The sequence below is a fragment of the Pseudophryne corroboree genome, chromosome 1, assembly GCF_028390025.1.
Source record: "Pseudophryne corroboree isolate aPseCor3 chromosome 1, aPseCor3.hap2, whole genome shotgun sequence".
Taxonomy (NCBI): Eukaryota; Metazoa; Chordata; class Amphibia; order Anura; family Myobatrachidae; genus Pseudophryne; species Pseudophryne corroboree.
The window spans coordinates 700785784-700803726 of record NC_086444.1 but is presented as its reverse complement, the minus strand read 5'-3'; the positions used below and the strand labels follow the sequence as shown (position 1 = coordinate 700803726).

Sequence of the window (17943 nt, the reverse complement as noted above, 5' to 3'; positions counted from 1 at the left end):
GTCCACTAGGAGCCATGGGCACTATAGAAGTTTGAATGTGTGTGCTGGCTCCTCCCTCTATGCCCCTCCTTCCAGACTCTGTTTAGAAAATGTGCCCGGAGGAGTCTGTCACGTCTCTGGAAGCTCATGAAGAGTTTTCTGCATCTATTTAAAAAAGTTTGTTATTATCAGGCAGGACTGGATGGCACCAGCATGCCTGCTTCGTGGGACTTAGGGGGGTGAACAGCCCAACCCCACTACGGGTTAATGGTCCCATTCCCCGCTGACAGGATGCTCACTCCTGAGGGAACTATTCCCAAGCCTCACCATGGCGAACGTACATTCCCGCAGCATGCTGCCACCCCTAACAGAGCCAGAAGACAGAAGAGTGGTGAGTACTAAGCTGGCGGCCCAACAGCCATTATGGCGGCATGAGGGTACGGAGACTCACGGCTTCTAAATGGGGCGGACTGCATCTCCCGACTGAGTACTCTATAGTGTACACAGTACCCAGACTGGCACTACAGCCATACAAGGGGCCTTACTCCATTTTATGCACACAGGGTAATTCTGAGTTGATCGCAGCAGCAAATTTGCTAGCAGTTGGGCAAAACCATGTGCACTGCAGGTGTGGCAGATATAACATTTGCAGAGAGGGTTAGATTTGGGTGGGTTATTTTGTTTCTGTGCAGGGTAAATACTGGCTGCTTAATTTTTACACAGCAATTTAGATTTCCGTTTGAACGCACCCCACTCAAATCTAATTCTATCTGCACATGTTCTTTCTGGCCCCCTGCAGTGCACATGGTTTTGCCCAACTGCTAACAAATTTGTTGCTGCAATCAACTCTGAATTATGCCTACAGACACATAAGCCAGTATAAAGAAGAGCGGGAAGACCGTGCGCCATTGAAAGGGTGAGGCTTCACTATGAGTGAATCCAGCAGCTCACCATCACCATTGACAGGGACGCGCAGCTCCTCCGGAAAGCCTCCAGTTTACCTCAGCGGTACCGGGGGTCATAGCGGGGGGAGCGATTTTCTAGTGTACTAAATTCCTAATCTAGGTACTTAGTCTGCGACCTAGCTAAGATTGGCATTAGCGATAAAGGCGCCGTGTGCTGGTTCCATGCTCTCTTTCTGTCTCTCTCTGGAAGGGCTCTTTATGGGTTAATTGTGCTTTGAACCTTTTCCTGTGTGTGTGCTGTCATTACTGCAGTATGTCAGGCAAAGAGTGTTTCGTGTAAAGCACAGTGTTCCTCTTCCCAGGAGGTTCACTAGTGTGTACTCAGTGCAGTGTCCTTCCCAGGCTAGTGGGACAGAGCCAGCATGGCTGTACTCCATTAAGGGAATGATTCTTACAATTTCTACAAAATGATCTTGTAATGAGAAAGAGACGCAATACTTAAGGCAGTCTGTGGATGAGTTTATGAAAAAGGACTCTGTACCCAGACCAGTGTATCCGTCCTCTACCATTTGTCCGCAAAAACGCACTTTGGCCCATATACTACATTCTGACTCTGATGATGAAGGGTCAGAAATGGAGGAAGGCGCGGTAGACACAGTGGTAGGGGAGGGTACTCGGTCACAGGGTGTAGAGGCTCTTATAGACGCTATCAGAGAAGTTCTAAATATCCCTGATAAGGTGAAAGAGGAGATTGAGGAATCTTACTTTTCTCCGGCAGGGTCCACAGGTTATCCACAGTATAACAATGGGATTTGGTGAAGCGACAGCGGATTTGCACCAATCGGTCAAAGCTTTCTGGCCTCCCAACATGCAACAGACCTGTCCATATATCCCTGCCTCCTTGCTCAGGCAAATCAGTTTTTTGTTTGGTGCGGCAGGAGCCGGACCATGGTCAGAGTACTGCTGGTTTTAGCAGCCCTAAGCTTTATTTTATTTTTTATAGTCTTACTATTTTTTTTCTGAGCAATCTTTTTCTAAACAGTGTCTTATACGTACCTTAGAAAGATTTTCTCCAACAACTCTCCACTGGGTCGCGACAACACTTACCCACGAGTACAGTGCTGTTTTGGCGGGCGTCTGTCGGATATACTAGCAGATCCAGCAGACGTTACCAAGCTTTGGCCGGAGCACGAGGAGAAAGTAAGGCATCGGTTCCGCTTAGAAGGGGAGTACGGACACAGCCGCACTGTTTTGGGAGGAGACTACCTCGGGTGCACCAGTGGGGTGTGGATCATTAGATCGACAGTGTCTAGGTCCACAATGTTTAGGTCGACAGGGCTTGAAGGTTGACAGGGTTTCTAGGTCGACATGTTCTAGGTTGACAAGTCAAAAGGTCGGCATGAGTTTTTCATGTTATTTTAGGGTAGTTTTCTCCATACAGTGACCGGGAAGCCCAATTAGTGCACCGTGTCCCCTCGCATAGCTCGCTTCACTCGCCATGCTTCGGTCAAGGTGCCTCGCTCTGCTACCACTGTGCTCGGCACAGGTTACCATTCCAATCGTAGTCCACGTGGATTGTTAAGTATGAAAGTTCAAATAAAGAAAACAAAATGTGAAAAACTCATGTCGACCTTGAAAACATGTCGACCTAGTGACTGTCGACCTATAGTGGTTGACCTAAACATTGTCGACCTAGACACTGTCGATCTTCAGACCGGATCCTGCACCAGCGCTAGGCCTTAGGGATCATAGGCTCCAGGAATAGTATGAGGCCGCGATCCCTAGGGTTGATGTCAGCAGTGGGGAGTCAGACACTCTCCTGGTCGCCCCTTCTCCCAGTTCATGACCAGCTTCCTCCGAGTCTCCCCCCATGAACGGTTTTTCCGCTTCCGTCACAGACGCTGTACACGAGGACCCAGTCGCAGCATAGGCGGCTGTGTGACTGGTGCGTTTTGTGTTCACTGAGCATCTGTGTTCACTATGGAGCGACAATGTACACTAGCAGCATCTGGATACACTCAGCGTTCGCTAATAGTTAGATAAGTGCCTATTGCATATGAGTCTGTATACATATACTGTTGTTTCTTTCTCAGTGCGTCTGAATATGGTAGATCTGTTTAAACATGATTCAGTAATATGTTCTCCTAGATACTTGAAATGTAGTTGATGATATGCTCATATTGCTTATTATACTAATGTATAACATGTGACTGACTGCTAGTGTGATTGCTGACTTTACTATATTCTGTCAGTTTTGTTTTATTCCGATCCTCAATGCTGGGTTGGATTGTATGTCACTTTAAAAAGCTTATAGTGATTACAGTCACAAATTGTATAGTACACTGTGGAAGTGTTGATTATTTATCATGTCTAAGAGCGGCAAAGGTGAGGAAGATACACTCACAGCAACACCAAAACTCATATCCTGTTTGTCTTGCAAAGGTGTGTTTTTCCTCTCAAGATCTGGTTCAGGATGGTTTGTGTGCAAATTGTTTTAGCTTTCACCAGGGGTTCCAGAAATACAAGGCAGGTCAGGTGCAAGTTGATCCACCTTGGGCTATGTTTGCACAGACTTTTTCCAGTATAGCTGAACTGATAATTCCTCCAACTCCTGTACCAGGGATAGGTTACACGATTAACCCTTACATGCAGCTTCCCACTTGTGGTGTATCACTTCCAGCAGCAGCCTCTCAGAAGAAACAGGCTGATAAGCCGGTGGTAAGTAAATCTTCATCCTCACAGGCTACACATGGTTCAGATGAGGATTCATCGGAGGATGAAAGCTCAATTAATTCTACTTCGGCATACGAAGAGGAGGAGGAAGGTCTCCGCTCAGTGGATATAGCGGAGTTAATTAAAGCAATGAAAGCCATTGTATCCTTAGAGGATTCAGCAGAGCTTGTTTTAAAAATCAAGGCAGCTGTGTTTTAAACATCCTAAAACAGTTAAAACTGAGTTTCCAGGGTAAAATCAGCTGACTGAAATTATGGAAGAGGTTTGGGTTACGCCTAATAAGTTTAGAATTCCTAAGAAATGGAATTCCAATTATCTTCTTCTAGCTGGGGATTGTTTAAAAAGGGAGGTGGCTCCTAAAGTAGATACGCATGTGATTCGATTAGTGCAAAAATCTACATTACCTTTGCCTTCAACATCATTAAATGATGTCACGGATAGGTTTTTCTAAAAACCATTTTTTCCCTGTCTGGGGCAGTCAAAAGGCCAGCCATGGCTTCAACTTGTCACGCCAAGCTGTTTTTGTGATTCTGTTGGACTCAGACCAACCGAAGGAGAAAGAGCTCCAGAATGCAGGAAACAAGGAGGACGAAGGTAGTTCCTTTTCATATAATTATTATCGGTAACAGAGCAGAATTAGACTGTAGGAATACTGGGACTGAGTAGTTCTGGGTTGGAAAACGGTTGAGAATGTCCACTGAGTGATACGATGCCAAAACAGGAGTATTGTGAGGAATAAGCTTTAGATAGTACGAAGATGTGGCAGAAGAACTGTGAAGACTGTTTGCTGGATGATGTGACGACGTGAATGAAAAGGTATGGGCTGCAGCTGGCAAACCGCCACGGGAATCCTGCAGAATTTGTGTACACTGAAGACGGAGCGGTTAACCGTGACCGCGCACTGGAGAGCTGGCAAGCGTAATGCAGCGAGAGCTGGCTGAGAACTCAGAGTAAGGTGGGACCAATACCAAGAGACGCACAGACTAATCTGCGGGAGCACAGAGCTAGGGTACTGAGAAACTGCAGCAAAGCACTGGCACGGAATGCAACAGTCCCAGCCTATTTATAGGCAGCAGGGACACAGGATTGGCTGTACTCACCCATCTTGCGCATAGGTGCTGCTCCTGGTCTCCAACATGGCCGCTCCCTTCATTGCAGACATACCAGGATGCTGCGGCCACTAGGTCCTCCCCTCCGGCTCCAGAAAGCCGTCACTACCGCCGCCGACTGCGCCGCATCCCCATGCGGCTACCGAGCACCACAGGTAAGAACTCGCCACAAGACACAACTTGGTTGGCAGTGGCTGCCTGGGCTGATGCATTGGAGGGATTTTTCACTAGCATCTAGAGAACAAAAATCCCATATAGCACATATAAAACAGGCTGCAATGTTCTTGGAAGAAGCAGCATTGGATATGGGTACTATTGCCTCCAGGGCATCAGTTTCAACAATAGCTGCTCGCAGAGCAGTTTGGCTACGTACATGGAAAGATGATTCAGAATTTGGAATCTTTGCCCTTTTCTGGAGATATTCTTTTTTTGGTAAAGAATTGACAGATATTCTGGAGTCAGAAGCAGACTCCAACAAGGTCAAGTTTCCTTCCACATACAATTTCAAACCTAAAGTTCAGGCTTTTCGATCTCCAGGAAAAGCTAAACGCAAAAGTGATAGCAGGCAGTCCCAATATAAGAAGTCTGGTAAGACCAAAAAGCATTAGGCTACCAGAGGACCGGTTGGTAAAATAGATGATAAGCCATCAGCATGATGGTGTGAGCCTCCACCTGGGGGATCCCAGGGTGGGGGGCCGACTTCTACAGTTTGCACAGATATCGCAGCAGTTTACAACAGATGCCTTGGTACAGGATACTGTATCTCTAGGTTATACGTTTGCCTTCAAGAAGTACCCTCCTCAAAGGTTTTTTTTTGTACCAGCCCATCTCTGGTACAGACGAAGGCCAATGCTTTGCAAGAGGCAGTTCAGAAACTGCTTCAGTCAGGAGTAGTCATTCCAGTTCCTCCTGCACAACGAGGACATCGTTTTTACTCCAACCCGTTTTTAGTTCAGAAGCCAAATGGGTCATTTCAGCCCATTCTCAATCTCAGACTGCTGAACAAATACATTTGGGTACCTCGGTTTCACATGGAGACCTTCCGTTCCATTATTTTGGCCACGGAGCCAGGGGATTATATGGTATCCCTGGATATACAGGGTGCTTAGCTACATGTTCCTATAGCACTCCAACAGCATTTTCAGTTCCAGGCCCTACCTTTTGGGTTAGCCACAGCCCCCAGAGTATTTACCAAGATTATGGTGGTAATGGCAGCTTATCTCCGACATCAGGGATAAGAATTTTCCATACCTCGACGATACCCTATCGGTGAGATGGGACTTTCATTTGGCTTATGTGTTTCCTCCAATCGCCCTATTACCAATGGTGGTGAGAAAGATAAAGCTAGGGAAAAGGTGCTGTGATACTAATAGCTCCAGCCTGGCCCAGAAGGCATTGGTACACAGATCTGCAGCGAATGTCGATGAATGCTCCACTTCTGCTCCCGTAACGTCCAGATCTACTGTTGCAGGGTCCTTGTTATCACAGACAGCTGGATCGACTGTCTTTGACGGCGTGGTTCTCGAAACCTCTATCCTGAAGTCAAGAGGAGTCTCACAACAGGTCATTCAAACTATGCTCAGAGCAAGGAAACCCTCCTCAGCTTGCATTTATCACCGAATATGGCAAACCTATATTCATTGGTGCAGTGAACGGAAAATGGACCCTAAGTCTTTCAGAGTTTCCAGTGTCTTAGCATTTCTTCAGGCAGGAATGGATAAAGGTTTGAAGGTGGCTTCCTTGAGAGTGCAAATGTCGGCATGGACTGTTTGGTTCCAAAAGAAAATTGCCAACTTACAGGATGTGCTTACTTTTTTCCAGGGAATGCTGCACATTCAACCTCCTTTTGTTCTTCCTATAGTGCCTTGGGACATAAGTCTAGTCCTGAAAGCCCTTCAAGTGGCCCCATTTGAACCACTTCATAAAGTAGATCTTAAATGGTTGACAGCTAAAGTTCTCTTTCTACTGGTTATGGCGTCAGCTAGAAGAGTATCAGATTTAGGGGCTTTATCATGTCGTTCCCCATTTCTGATTTTATTTTTTATCCAGATAAAGCAGTTCTAAGAATGAGATCTGGGTATCTTCCGAAGGTGGTGTCTAAATTCCACCTTAATGAAGAAATTGTAGTCCTGGCTTTCCAGGTACTGGGCATTTCTGCGGGAGATGCATCGCTGGATGTGGTCCGTGCATTAAGGATCTACGTGGATCGTACCAGTGCCATCAGAAAGACAGATTCTCTCTTTTTATTCTCTACGGATTTCACAAGAGAGGGATGGCCTGCTGATAAGCAGACACTGGCAAGATGGCTTTGGATGACTACTTCAGAAGCATATTCTCAAGCTGATCTCCCTGTTCTGGCTAATGTCTCTGCTCACTCTACTCGTAAGGTAGGTCCATTATGGGCAGCACAACGTGGTGCTTCAGCAGAGCAGATATGTAAGGAAGCCACATGGTCTTCCATTAACACATTTATTAGAAATTATGCCATGGATACCTTTGCCTCTCATGACGCCGAATTCGGGCGAAGGATTTTCCTGTCCAGTCAGTAGCATCCCCACCACTAAATTGCATTCGGAAATCCCATTGTTATCCTGTGGATCCTGCCGGAGAAATATACGTTATGGTAAGAACTTACCGTTGATAACTGTTTTTATCCTAAGTCCACAGGGATCCCACCCTGACGCACCTGATTTGAGGATCCTTTTACTCACTAACCTCTTCCTTCTTGTACGGAAGGGTGTGCATGTGTGTTCTTATCGCCTGATTAGGGCTATCTATGATGTTCCTGCCTTGAACTTTGGAATATAACTGATTTGCCTGAGCCAGGAGGCGGGGATATATGGACAGGCCCGTTGTATGCTGGGAGGCCAGAAAGCTTTGACTGATTGGTGCAAATTTGCTGTTGTTTCATCATATCTCATTGTTATCCCGTGGAACCTGTGGACTTAGGAGGAATAACTTTATCAACGGAAAATTCTTACCATAACGTATATTTGATATTAAGAAAAAATCCTCTGTCACTTTCCCTGTGTCAAAGGCACTAAATACCCTGTTTGAAGAACCGTGGGTTAATCCAGATAAGAAATTTCATATTCCCAGGCGGTTGATATCCTCTTTTCCTTTTCCTCCTGAGGATAGGAAAAAATTATGCATCCACAATCGTTGGATTTTCCCAGGCTCTCAAGTAAAATTGTACTACCTGTGCCTGGTGCAGCCTCCCTAAAGGATGCTGCTGATCGCAAGAGACTACACTCAATCTTTGTATACTGCTGCTGTGGTGACCCAGAGACCCACTATAGCATGTGGGTGGATTACAAGCAGGGCCGTTTCTGGACAATTTGGCTCCCAGTGCGAGATTTAAAAATGCGCCCCCCCCCCCCCCCCCATTGCTCTAAAAAAAAATTGCGTGACCCCCCCATATAGCCCTAAAAAGAAAAAGAAGGCGCGCGCGCTCCCGACAAGGGTGTCTGGCCTGATTAAAATGGGTGTGGTCTCATTAAAGTGGGCGTGACCTCATCTGATATCATCACACCCACCACAGGGGAAAAAAAATAAAAATAAAAAAAGTCCCCTGTTTACACATTACAGCAGGCAAGTGTCCCCATATTACACAGCGCGGCAGGCAGGTGTCCCCATTTTACACAGCGCGGCAGGCAGGTGTCCCCATTTTACACAGCGCGGCAGGCAGGTGTCCCCATTTTACACAGCGCGACAGGCAGATATCCCCATTTTACACAGTGCGGCAGGCAGATATCACCATTTTACACAGTACGCAGGCAGGTGCCCCCATTTTACAAAGTGCGGCAGGCAGGTATCCCCATTTTACACAGTGCGGCAGGCAGGTATCCCCATTTTACACAGCGCGGCAGGCAGGTATCCCCATTTTACACTGTGCGGCAGGCAGGTATCCCCATTTTACACTGTGCGGCAGGCAGGTATCCCCATTTTACACAGTGCGGCAGGCACATGTCCCCATTTTACACAGTGCGGCAGGCAGGTATCCCTATTTTACACAGTACGCAGGCAGGTGCCCCATTTTACACAGTACGCAGGCAGGTGCCCCCATTTTACACAGTGCGGCAGGCAGGTGTCCCCATTTTACACAGTGCGGCAGGCAGGTATCCCCATTTTACACAGTGCGGCAGGCAGGTATCCCCCATTTTACACAGTGCGGCAGGCAGGTTTCAAGTGGGGGGGAGGGGGAGAGAGAGTGAGAAAATACTTACATCTTCCCGCTCTTCGGTCCCGCCGACTCACGTCCCTCGCGCGCCGGCCGCCTCCTCCTTCCATGCTCATCGCCTCTCCCCGAGCGCTCCTGCTCGGGGGGCGGGGCTTCGCGGAATGACGCGTTTGCGTCGTGACGTCACGACGCAACCGCGTCATTCCGCGAAGCCCCGCCCCCCGAGCAGGAGCGCTCGGGGAGAGGAGATGAGGAGTGACAAAGTGCCGCGGCGGGCGCCCCGTGCGGTTGCACGGCTCGCCCGCCGCTAGAAACGGCACTGATTACAAGAGCTGTTGCTAAATGGTCATGTAATTTAGTTGGGGGGTTAGACACCTTACCTCAAGAGGAAATAATTTTGCTTCTGCAATATATACAAGACTCTGCAAACTTTATGGTGGATGCCATAAAAGAAATAGGTTTGCTTAATGCACGCACTACCGCTATGGCAGTGTCCGCACGCAGAGGATTATGGCTACGTCAGTGGACTGCTGACGCGGACTCCAGGAATGGAGTGGAAGGCCTACAGTACCTTTCACAGGAGAGTCCTTATTTGGAGATGTACTTGACAAATGGATCTCCCGAGCTACTGCGGGTAAGTCCTCATACCTACCTTCTGCAGCTCCGCCAGCTAGGAAGGCCTACTCCGGACCTAATCTACAGTACTTTCGGACTGCCAAGTTTAGGGGCAAGGCCAGATTTTGTTCTTCCGCCGCAAGAGGTGCTCGAGGTAAACCACGCAAACCAGCGAGTGCCGGTTCACAGGAACAGGGCTCAGGCTCTGCTTCCTCAAAACCTGCCGCATGACTGTGAACCGCGATGCCTGGATGACGTGAGTGGGAGCCCCCAAATTCTTCAGTCACATCTGGACAAGATCATGCCAGGATCCCTGGGTCCAAGACCTTATAGCCCAAGGCTACAGACTGGAGTTCCAGGAGCTCCCACCTCACAGATTCTTCAAATCAGGCTTACCAGTTTCACAAGAGGTGAGAGTAAACTTACACGACGTCATTCAAAAACTGTTACAGACCCAGGTCATTATTCCAGTTCCACCTCAGCTGCACAACAAGGGTTACTATTTCAGCTTGTTTGTAGTACTGAAACCGGACGGTTCGGTAAGACCAGGTTCTGAACCTCAAGTCATTGAACTCGTACTTACGTGTGTTCAAATTCAAGATGGAGTCTCTCTAAGAGCGGTGTTCTCTGGTCTAGAAGAGGGGGAATTCCTAGCGTCTCTGGATGTCAAGGATGCGTACCTTCACATTCCGATCTGGCCGCCTCATCAGGCTTATATCCGATTTGCACTGCAGGATTGACACTACCAGTTCCAGGCCCTGCCATTTGGTCTCTCCACGGCACCGAGGGTGTCCACCAAGGTGATGGTGGAGATGATGATGATAATGTTGATCCGCATACAGGAAATTAACATAGTTCCGTACTTGGACGATCTTCTGATAAAGGCACCGTCCAGGAAACAGCTGTTGGAGAACATTGCCTTCTCATCCAGGCTACTCCTGGGTGGATTCTGAACCTGCTAAAATCTCACCTGGAACCAACGCAAAGGCTTCAGTTCCTGGGAATGATACTGGACATAGTGTCTTTTTTTCCCTTGGAAAAAGCAATAGTAATCCAGTCGATGGTTCGGGCCGTCTTAAAGCCGACCCGGATCTCAGTACATCTCTGCATACGCCTTCTGGGAAAAATGGTTCAAGCGATCCTCAATGCTCCGCATACCAGGCCCTTCGTGGCCAGTCTGGATCTTCTCGAGATGCTGACCGAAGATACGTGGCCTCTGCCTCTTCGATAGGATCTTCTGCAGCAGGGCCCGTTCGTCTATCAAGACTTACCATTGCTATGTTTAACGGCATGGAAGTTGAATGGCTGATCCTAGCCAGGAGAGGGATTCCTGACAAGATCATCCCGTCTACGATACAAGCCAGAAAGGAGGTAACGTCTAAACATTACCATCGTATCTGGAAGAAATATGTCTCTTGGTGTGAGAGCAGACAATATTCTATGGTGGAATTTAATCTGGGACATCTACTGCTTTTTCTGCAGTCGGGAGTTGACATGGGCCTACGTCTAGGCTCCATAAAAGTTCATATTTCGGCCTTGTCTATTTTCTTTCAGAAACAATTGGCTTCTCTCCCTGAGGTCCAGATGTTCTTGAAAGGTGTTCTACACTTAGAACCTCCTTTTGTGCCCCCTATGGCACCTTGGGATCTCAATTTGGTGTTGCAGTTCCATCAATCGGACTGGTTTGAACCATTGCAGGAGGTCGACGTAAAGTACCTTACGTGGAAGACCGTCACACTGTTGGCCTTGGCTTCAGCAAGACGTGTGTAGGAGCTGGGGGCGTTGTCTCACAAGAGCCCCTACTTGATTTTCCATGAGGACAGAGCTGAACTCAGGACTCATCAGCAATTTCTTCCGAAGATGGTGTCTGCGTTTCACATCAACCAACCTATTGTGGTTTCGGCTGTTACGGACACCGCTGCTACTTCAAAGTCTTTGGATGTTGTACGGGCTTTGAAGGTCTATGTGAAGAGAATAGCTCGTCACAGGAAATCGAACTCTCTGTTCGTTCTTTATGATCCCAATAAAATTGGGTGTCCTGCTTCGAAGCAGTCCATCAGGCTCACTATCCAGCATGCTTATTCTACGACAGGCTTGCCGATTCCGAAATCTGTTCAGCACTATTTAAATGCTATTAAGTAAATGCTACAGCCTATGTGGTGGTTGTTGCTGACCATAGGCCTAATTCAGACCTGATCGCTGTGCTGCTCATTTTGCTGTCCTGCGATCAGATAGTCGCTGCCCAAGGGGAGTGTAAATTCGTCCCATGCAAGTGTGTGATCCCATGTGTACACCGTGCAAAATTTTTTTATTTTAGTGTGTGCAGTCTGTGCGTAGCCCAGGACTTACTCCTATAGTGCGAAGAGAACAGGCTGATCGGGGCTGGAGCTGACGTCGCATACCCTCCCTGAAAATACTTGGAAATGCCTGCATTTTCCCTGACACGCCCAAAAAATGGTCAGTTACCACCCACAAACGGCCTCTTCATGTCAATCAACTTGCAGATGACTGCGATTTAAAATTTTCGAACCGGCTTTTCGCTGTTTGGCGATGCACTGTGCATTGCGGTGCATGTGCAGTCAATTGATAAACGCCCGCTGTGCGAAAACGCACAGCAGTGATCAGGTCTGAATCGGGCCAAATGTACTCCCCCTTATTGCCACATTTATGACTATATTTTAAGGGCTACTTCCAGAAGCATAACACACCATGGGGCTTATGTATTAAACCTGGAGAAGGGATAAAGAGGTGATAAGTACAATGTGATAACGCACCAGCAAGTCTGCTCCTAACTGTCATTTTTCAGATCCGTAATGATTGGCTGGTGCGTTATCACCTTGCAGTAGAATTTAGTGAACTCAAATGGCCTCCACAGTCTCCGGGTCTCATTCCATTAGCGCACCTGTGGGAAGTGGTGGAACAGTAAATTTGCATGTAAATGTGCAGCTGACAAATCCTCAGCAGCTGTGTTATGTTATCATGTCAACATGTATTAGAATCTCCAATGCTGGGTACGCCTAGTCCGACGGCTTGGCAGCCCCGCAGATAGGTCTGATGATTGGTAAGGTGTATACACACCTTAATACCATTGATTGATCAATCAATCAAGTGTGTACCAAGCAGTAGGAATGTTTCCAGCACCTTGTTAAGTTCATGCCCGAAGAAGGACCATATTGTCTGTCCCCCTACCACCAACTGGCAAACCCATACATGTTATTTTAAGCTTGGACAGATAAAAAGAAAATGAAATGTGGCCCACATGTTTAAACCTCCCTGTTGTGGTAGCTCCTACCATCTTGTTGGGAGGCTCTTTTACCGATGTACTCTATTTTGTAGTAAATTGCCCCTTAAATCTGATACCCTCCAGAGCTTCATCTTTTGCTAATACTTGTCTTCCTCTGATGGATGCATCCCTGCACGTTTTAATGACCCCCACCCCTCCTCTGCTTCAAGCTATACATGACTAGGTTCTTGAGTGTTTTTTGCAATCCATTTCATGATTTAGACCATGATCCATTTAGTTTCCCTTGTCTAATGTGCATCGTGCTGGAGATACAGCCTCCATAGCTGTACGTAATATTCTGTGCAGGCTCTAAATGACTCTTGCACCTGGTATAGCAGAACCAGTAGATCCCTGGGGGCCATGCAAAAATCTCTGGTTACATATAAAATGTTTACTAGATTGAGGTGCAGCTTTCACACTCCTGTTCATTGTTGACCCCTTGCGAAGCCTTTAAATGAACGATAAGGCAAATATAAAAAAAATCACTGTTTCCTTTGACAGACAGGAAGTTTAATTTTTATCATCTAAATCTGGATAGTTAAATGATTGTATAATTTCTCAATATATTGCTATATAGTCACCTTAAATGTGTTATTTGTTTCCATGTGTTTAACTGTTGCATAGCTCTGTGCTTCTGCCCCTGAACAGTTGTGATTACATTTTATGACCTCATAGTCATGCAAATGGTGTTCCTAGGTACATATAATATACAGTATAATTTAATGTCTGCATGTGAAATTGATATTGATATAACATTTCTTTAACCCTATTGGTGAATGGCTGTATATTCATATTTGCTACAATTTTATTCTAGTATGGGAGGAATTCCAGCTGTAAACGGAAGAGGGGAACGTCTCTTACTTTATATAGGAATCATTGACATTCTGCAGTCATACAGGTAAATCATTCACTAACCCACTTTTGACCTCTGTGAGTTACTAGCTGTTTAGACTGTATATAGTTTTAGCACAAGCTGTTTTACTATTTGTCATTGTTGTTTTATTGCTTGACATGCCAAAAGCACATTTGCATTTTAATTCCCTGTTTCTATCAGATAACACTAGAAAACAAAGAACTGAGACACACAGTTCACAATTTATTTATTTTTCTAGAATTTATAGGGAAACCTACAGTAGGTGTTGATCAAATTCACCTTCATATATAATAAATTATTAGGGGCAGCTGTACTAAGCCATGGAGAGTGATAAAGGGGAGAGAGAGAAACCACCAACCAGTCCGCTCCTGTCATTTTTTTCAAACACAGCTTGTAACATGGCAGCTAGGAGTTGATTTGGCTGGTACTTTAGCTCTATGGGGCAGATGTATTTAGCCTGAAGAAGTGATCAGTGGAAGGTGATAATGCACCAGCCAATCATTACAGGTTTGAAATATGACAGGAGCTGATTGGCTGGAGCATTTTCTCTTTCCACTTATCACTTCTTTATCACTGCTTTATCACTTCTCCAGACTTAATACATCTGTTAATGTCTACTTTATCACTCTCCAAGGCTTAGTACATCTCCCTCTTAAGGGGTGTACACACGTAGAGATGTGTGCTGAGTGATCTGTCACAGACCACTCGGCACACATCTCTCCCCCCGCTCAGCACTGCGCGATGTGTGCTGAGGGGAGGGGGATGGGGGGCTGCTCACTTCACACAGCGGTGAAGTGAGCGATCTGCTAGATTGTGCCTGCATGCATGCCAAATATAGAACCGGTGATAGCGATGCACGGGATGGCGCATCGCTATCGCTATTGGGCATACACACAGAGAAATCCATGCTTAATTTCTAAGCAATCTAGTCAGATTGCTTAAAAATTAAGCACAATCTCTCCGTGTGTACCCCCCTTTAATGTACTAACCCCTAACATAACATTATTATTGGAGTTTGTTACAATGTATTTCAGTATATGCTTTCAAAACAACTTTGGTAAAGAATGTTTATCCTCGATGGCTGCATAAATTGCTGTTTGTGTAGCACTCTGTACAGCAAATTCCCCTTCCCCTGTAGGCGGCGACTACCTGATCGCACCCTAGCGATCAGGTCTGAATTACCTCCAAGGTTTTATGGACTGATAAAATGTATTTTCCAACTTTTGTTTCATCCCCCAGGGTTTTTGTATGGCATAAAGTATGTTGTTGCTGGTTCCCTCTATGTTTTAGCCCACAATCTAAACGTGCTATTAAAAGCATTGTCCTGTTAAATTTCTGGCTGAAACATGACTGAGTGCAAATGATCCCCATTGATCCTTTTTTTTTTTTTTAATGGATCCTGGTATCCATTCCAGTTGCATGGATTGACTGACATCCTGAACCAAAAGGGCTGTCCGCATTTTGCCGCACCGTGCAATAACCTCTGATATATGCCTAGTTGGTCAAAGGTTCATAGAAACATAGAATTTGACGACAGATAAGAACCACTTAGGCCCATCTAGTCTGCCCCTTTTTTTTATCCTTTAGGTAATATCAACCCTTTTTGAACCATTAATTCTTTGTAAGGATATTCGTTTACCTATCCCAAGCATGTTTAAATTGCCCTACAGTCTAAAGGGGATACCCACGGAGCGATCGATGCTAGATTGCTTAGATTTTAAGCATGAACTCTCCATGTGTACCCCCCAGAGCGATAGCGATGCGCAGCCCCGCGCATCGCTATCACTGGTGCTAGATTGGGTTCCACATAAAATCACACACAGAGGAGCAGAGAATATCAACACGTTTCTGGGATCACTATCCCTTCTTGACAAAGGGGATAGTGATCCCAGAAACACGATGAAGCTCTCCGTGTGAGGAGTAAAGTGTGTATCAGACCAATACCCAGAAGAATTTGGACTTTTCTTACCATCTTCACTACGAATCTGAGTCTGCAGCCGGGACGTATGTGTGAGTCCATTATAGATTGAATATGCTCCAAGGGATCTGGCTTGCACTGATATTCTCTGCTCCTCTGTGTGTGATTTTATGTGGAACCCTGTTTGTTATTAAATTCGTTTGAAAAAATCCTTATGAGGATCAACGTTTCTGTGATTAGAAGAACCAAATATAACTGTTACGTGCATTCGTAACAGAAATTATATGTAAGTGTCATCTATCTATGATATCTCCCTGTTGTATCCCAAGTATAGAAGATTTTAACAGAGTGAAAGATACCTATGTGCATTCGTGGAAGGAACGCAATGTAAGTTCCATTCCAATAAGAAAAGAACACAGTGTTTTGCAGCTAATGAGGATAATTGAATCCACTCCTCCATCTCAGTGTGACTCATTTCTTCCACTTTGCATCTAAAGTTTCTTACAGATCATTAGCCTCCTTACAGCACTCTCATCCCCGTAGCCCGCCGCACCGCTCCCCGTCTCCTCACCTCAATCCGACTTGATTTCAAGTTGGATTGAGTTTGTCAGAGAGGGGGCCAAACCCTGTCGGATTTGACCCCGTTTCCGACAGCAGCAGGTGGATCGGCGCCTATTCTGCTGACCCCCTGCTTTGCGACCGCATTCCGACAAGTCGGATTACCTGACTTGTTGGAAAAAATGTGCCCCTATCGAATAGGTCGGAACCCCTTCCAACCTATTCAGTCGGAAACTGCCGTCTTTCCGACAAGACGGCAGTTTCCGACTCTTATTGAATACACCCCTATGTGCTGGGATTGCCAGTTATAATTAGTTGGTGGTGCACCGGAGTTACAGTAAAACACTACTGAGTAGTCAATACGCTAGAGAAAAGAAAGAAAGAAGCCTTTTGTTAGCGCACTCGTTAAAGAGAAAAAATTTAAATTTTAAAACTTTTAATTGGAACCGTATATATAATAAAAAATTATTTCCCAAAATTTTGAAGTGTACTCCACTATAATATCCAAATTACGTACTGAAATCATAAAAGTATACTGAAATCATAAAAGTATACATGATAAGCAGACAGTCAAAAGAAAAGAGGAGGGCAGGGGAAATACTATTATGATATAATTCAGGCGCAATAAGCCTATTGTGCAGCAGGATGTCAATATAGCCCTCCAGGCTTTGTCAGAACCAGCTCCAAGTACAGAGCAAGGCAGTAGGCTTCAGATCATGTAGTAGACAGCACAGACCTCAGACTTAGGGGTAAATGTTAGAACGGTCGCTGTGGGGGAGAAGCGGTATCAATGCATGTTATGTGCGGTATACCGCTTCTTCCCCATGTATGATGGCTGCGGAGAGTGCACAGTGACAGTTGCTCCCCTGTCCTTATCAGTGCTTTTATCTAAAGATAGTAGGTTGATATATGGGGGCTGGTGATCTCACGGGAGTAGTGAGATCCTGCGCATGTGCAGAGGAAGCCAGCCGGGGTGAGACAAAGCGTGTTAGCTCTGAGCTAACGTGCTGTGAGCTCAGGGGGACGTAGCCAGAAGGGGGAGCCTTCGCTCCCCAGCTTCAGCAGACAAGATGTTGATACATCTTGTCGATGTCCCTTATTGCTTCACCTTGGTAATGAGGCAAAGCAGGAAGTGTAATAGCGGCGCAATACATTTACCTGTTAAACCCCATTGAGCTGGTATGGCATAAACTAGACAGGGTGAAAGCTACCTACAAGTTCACCATATTTGTTAGAACATCTGCAAAAGTATTGGGAAGAACTTCTGCAAAAAGTGGCTACATTGAAGCATCAAAATGTGCATTCAATTTTGTTGAACAGAATGATTCAAATGTTTATTCTATGATTTCTTTTCAGAATACATTGAGACATTAAACTCAGTAGATATCAGTAGTATATTATCTAATGCGCTTTCCTGGCAAAAAAAGGAGACTAGTAGTGCCCTTTAGAATGTATGGCAAGATATTGTCGTGTATATGCAATCGGCAATGATCGGCAACATGGCAAACACTGGGGGAGGGTGCGGAAAGGCAGAGACACCTTCCGGTCCCTCTAAGGGCGGCAGCAGAGGCAAGTGATTAATGATTGGCTATCAGAGTTATAATGAAAGGATGGAAAAACTCCACCTGCTACTCCTATAAATAGTTTGAACTCTGTGTTATTGAGTATAATGTGTATTTCTCTAACGTCCTAAGTGGATGCTGGGGACTCCGTAAGGACCATGGGGAATAGCGGCTCCGCAGGAGACTGGGCACAAAAGTAAAGCTTTAGAACTACCTGGTGTGCACTG

General features: G+C 45.9%; 1 protein-coding gene across 6 annotated transcripts in view; it reads left to right on the top strand.

The window, feature by feature from the left end:
- Nucleotides 1-17943, top strand: part of PIP5K1C (phosphatidylinositol-4-phosphate 5-kinase type 1 gamma) — a 336412-nt gene that overhangs the window by 133150 nt on the left and 185319 nt on the right. For all 6 annotated transcript variants that reach the window (XM_063914840.1, XM_063914837.1, XM_063914838.1 and 3 more), the window contains one exon: nt 13619-13702. In XM_063914840.1, coding sequence (XP_063770910.1) covers nt 13619-13702 — 84 coding nt within the window. The remainder of the gene's footprint in view (nt 1-13618; nt 13703-17943) is intronic.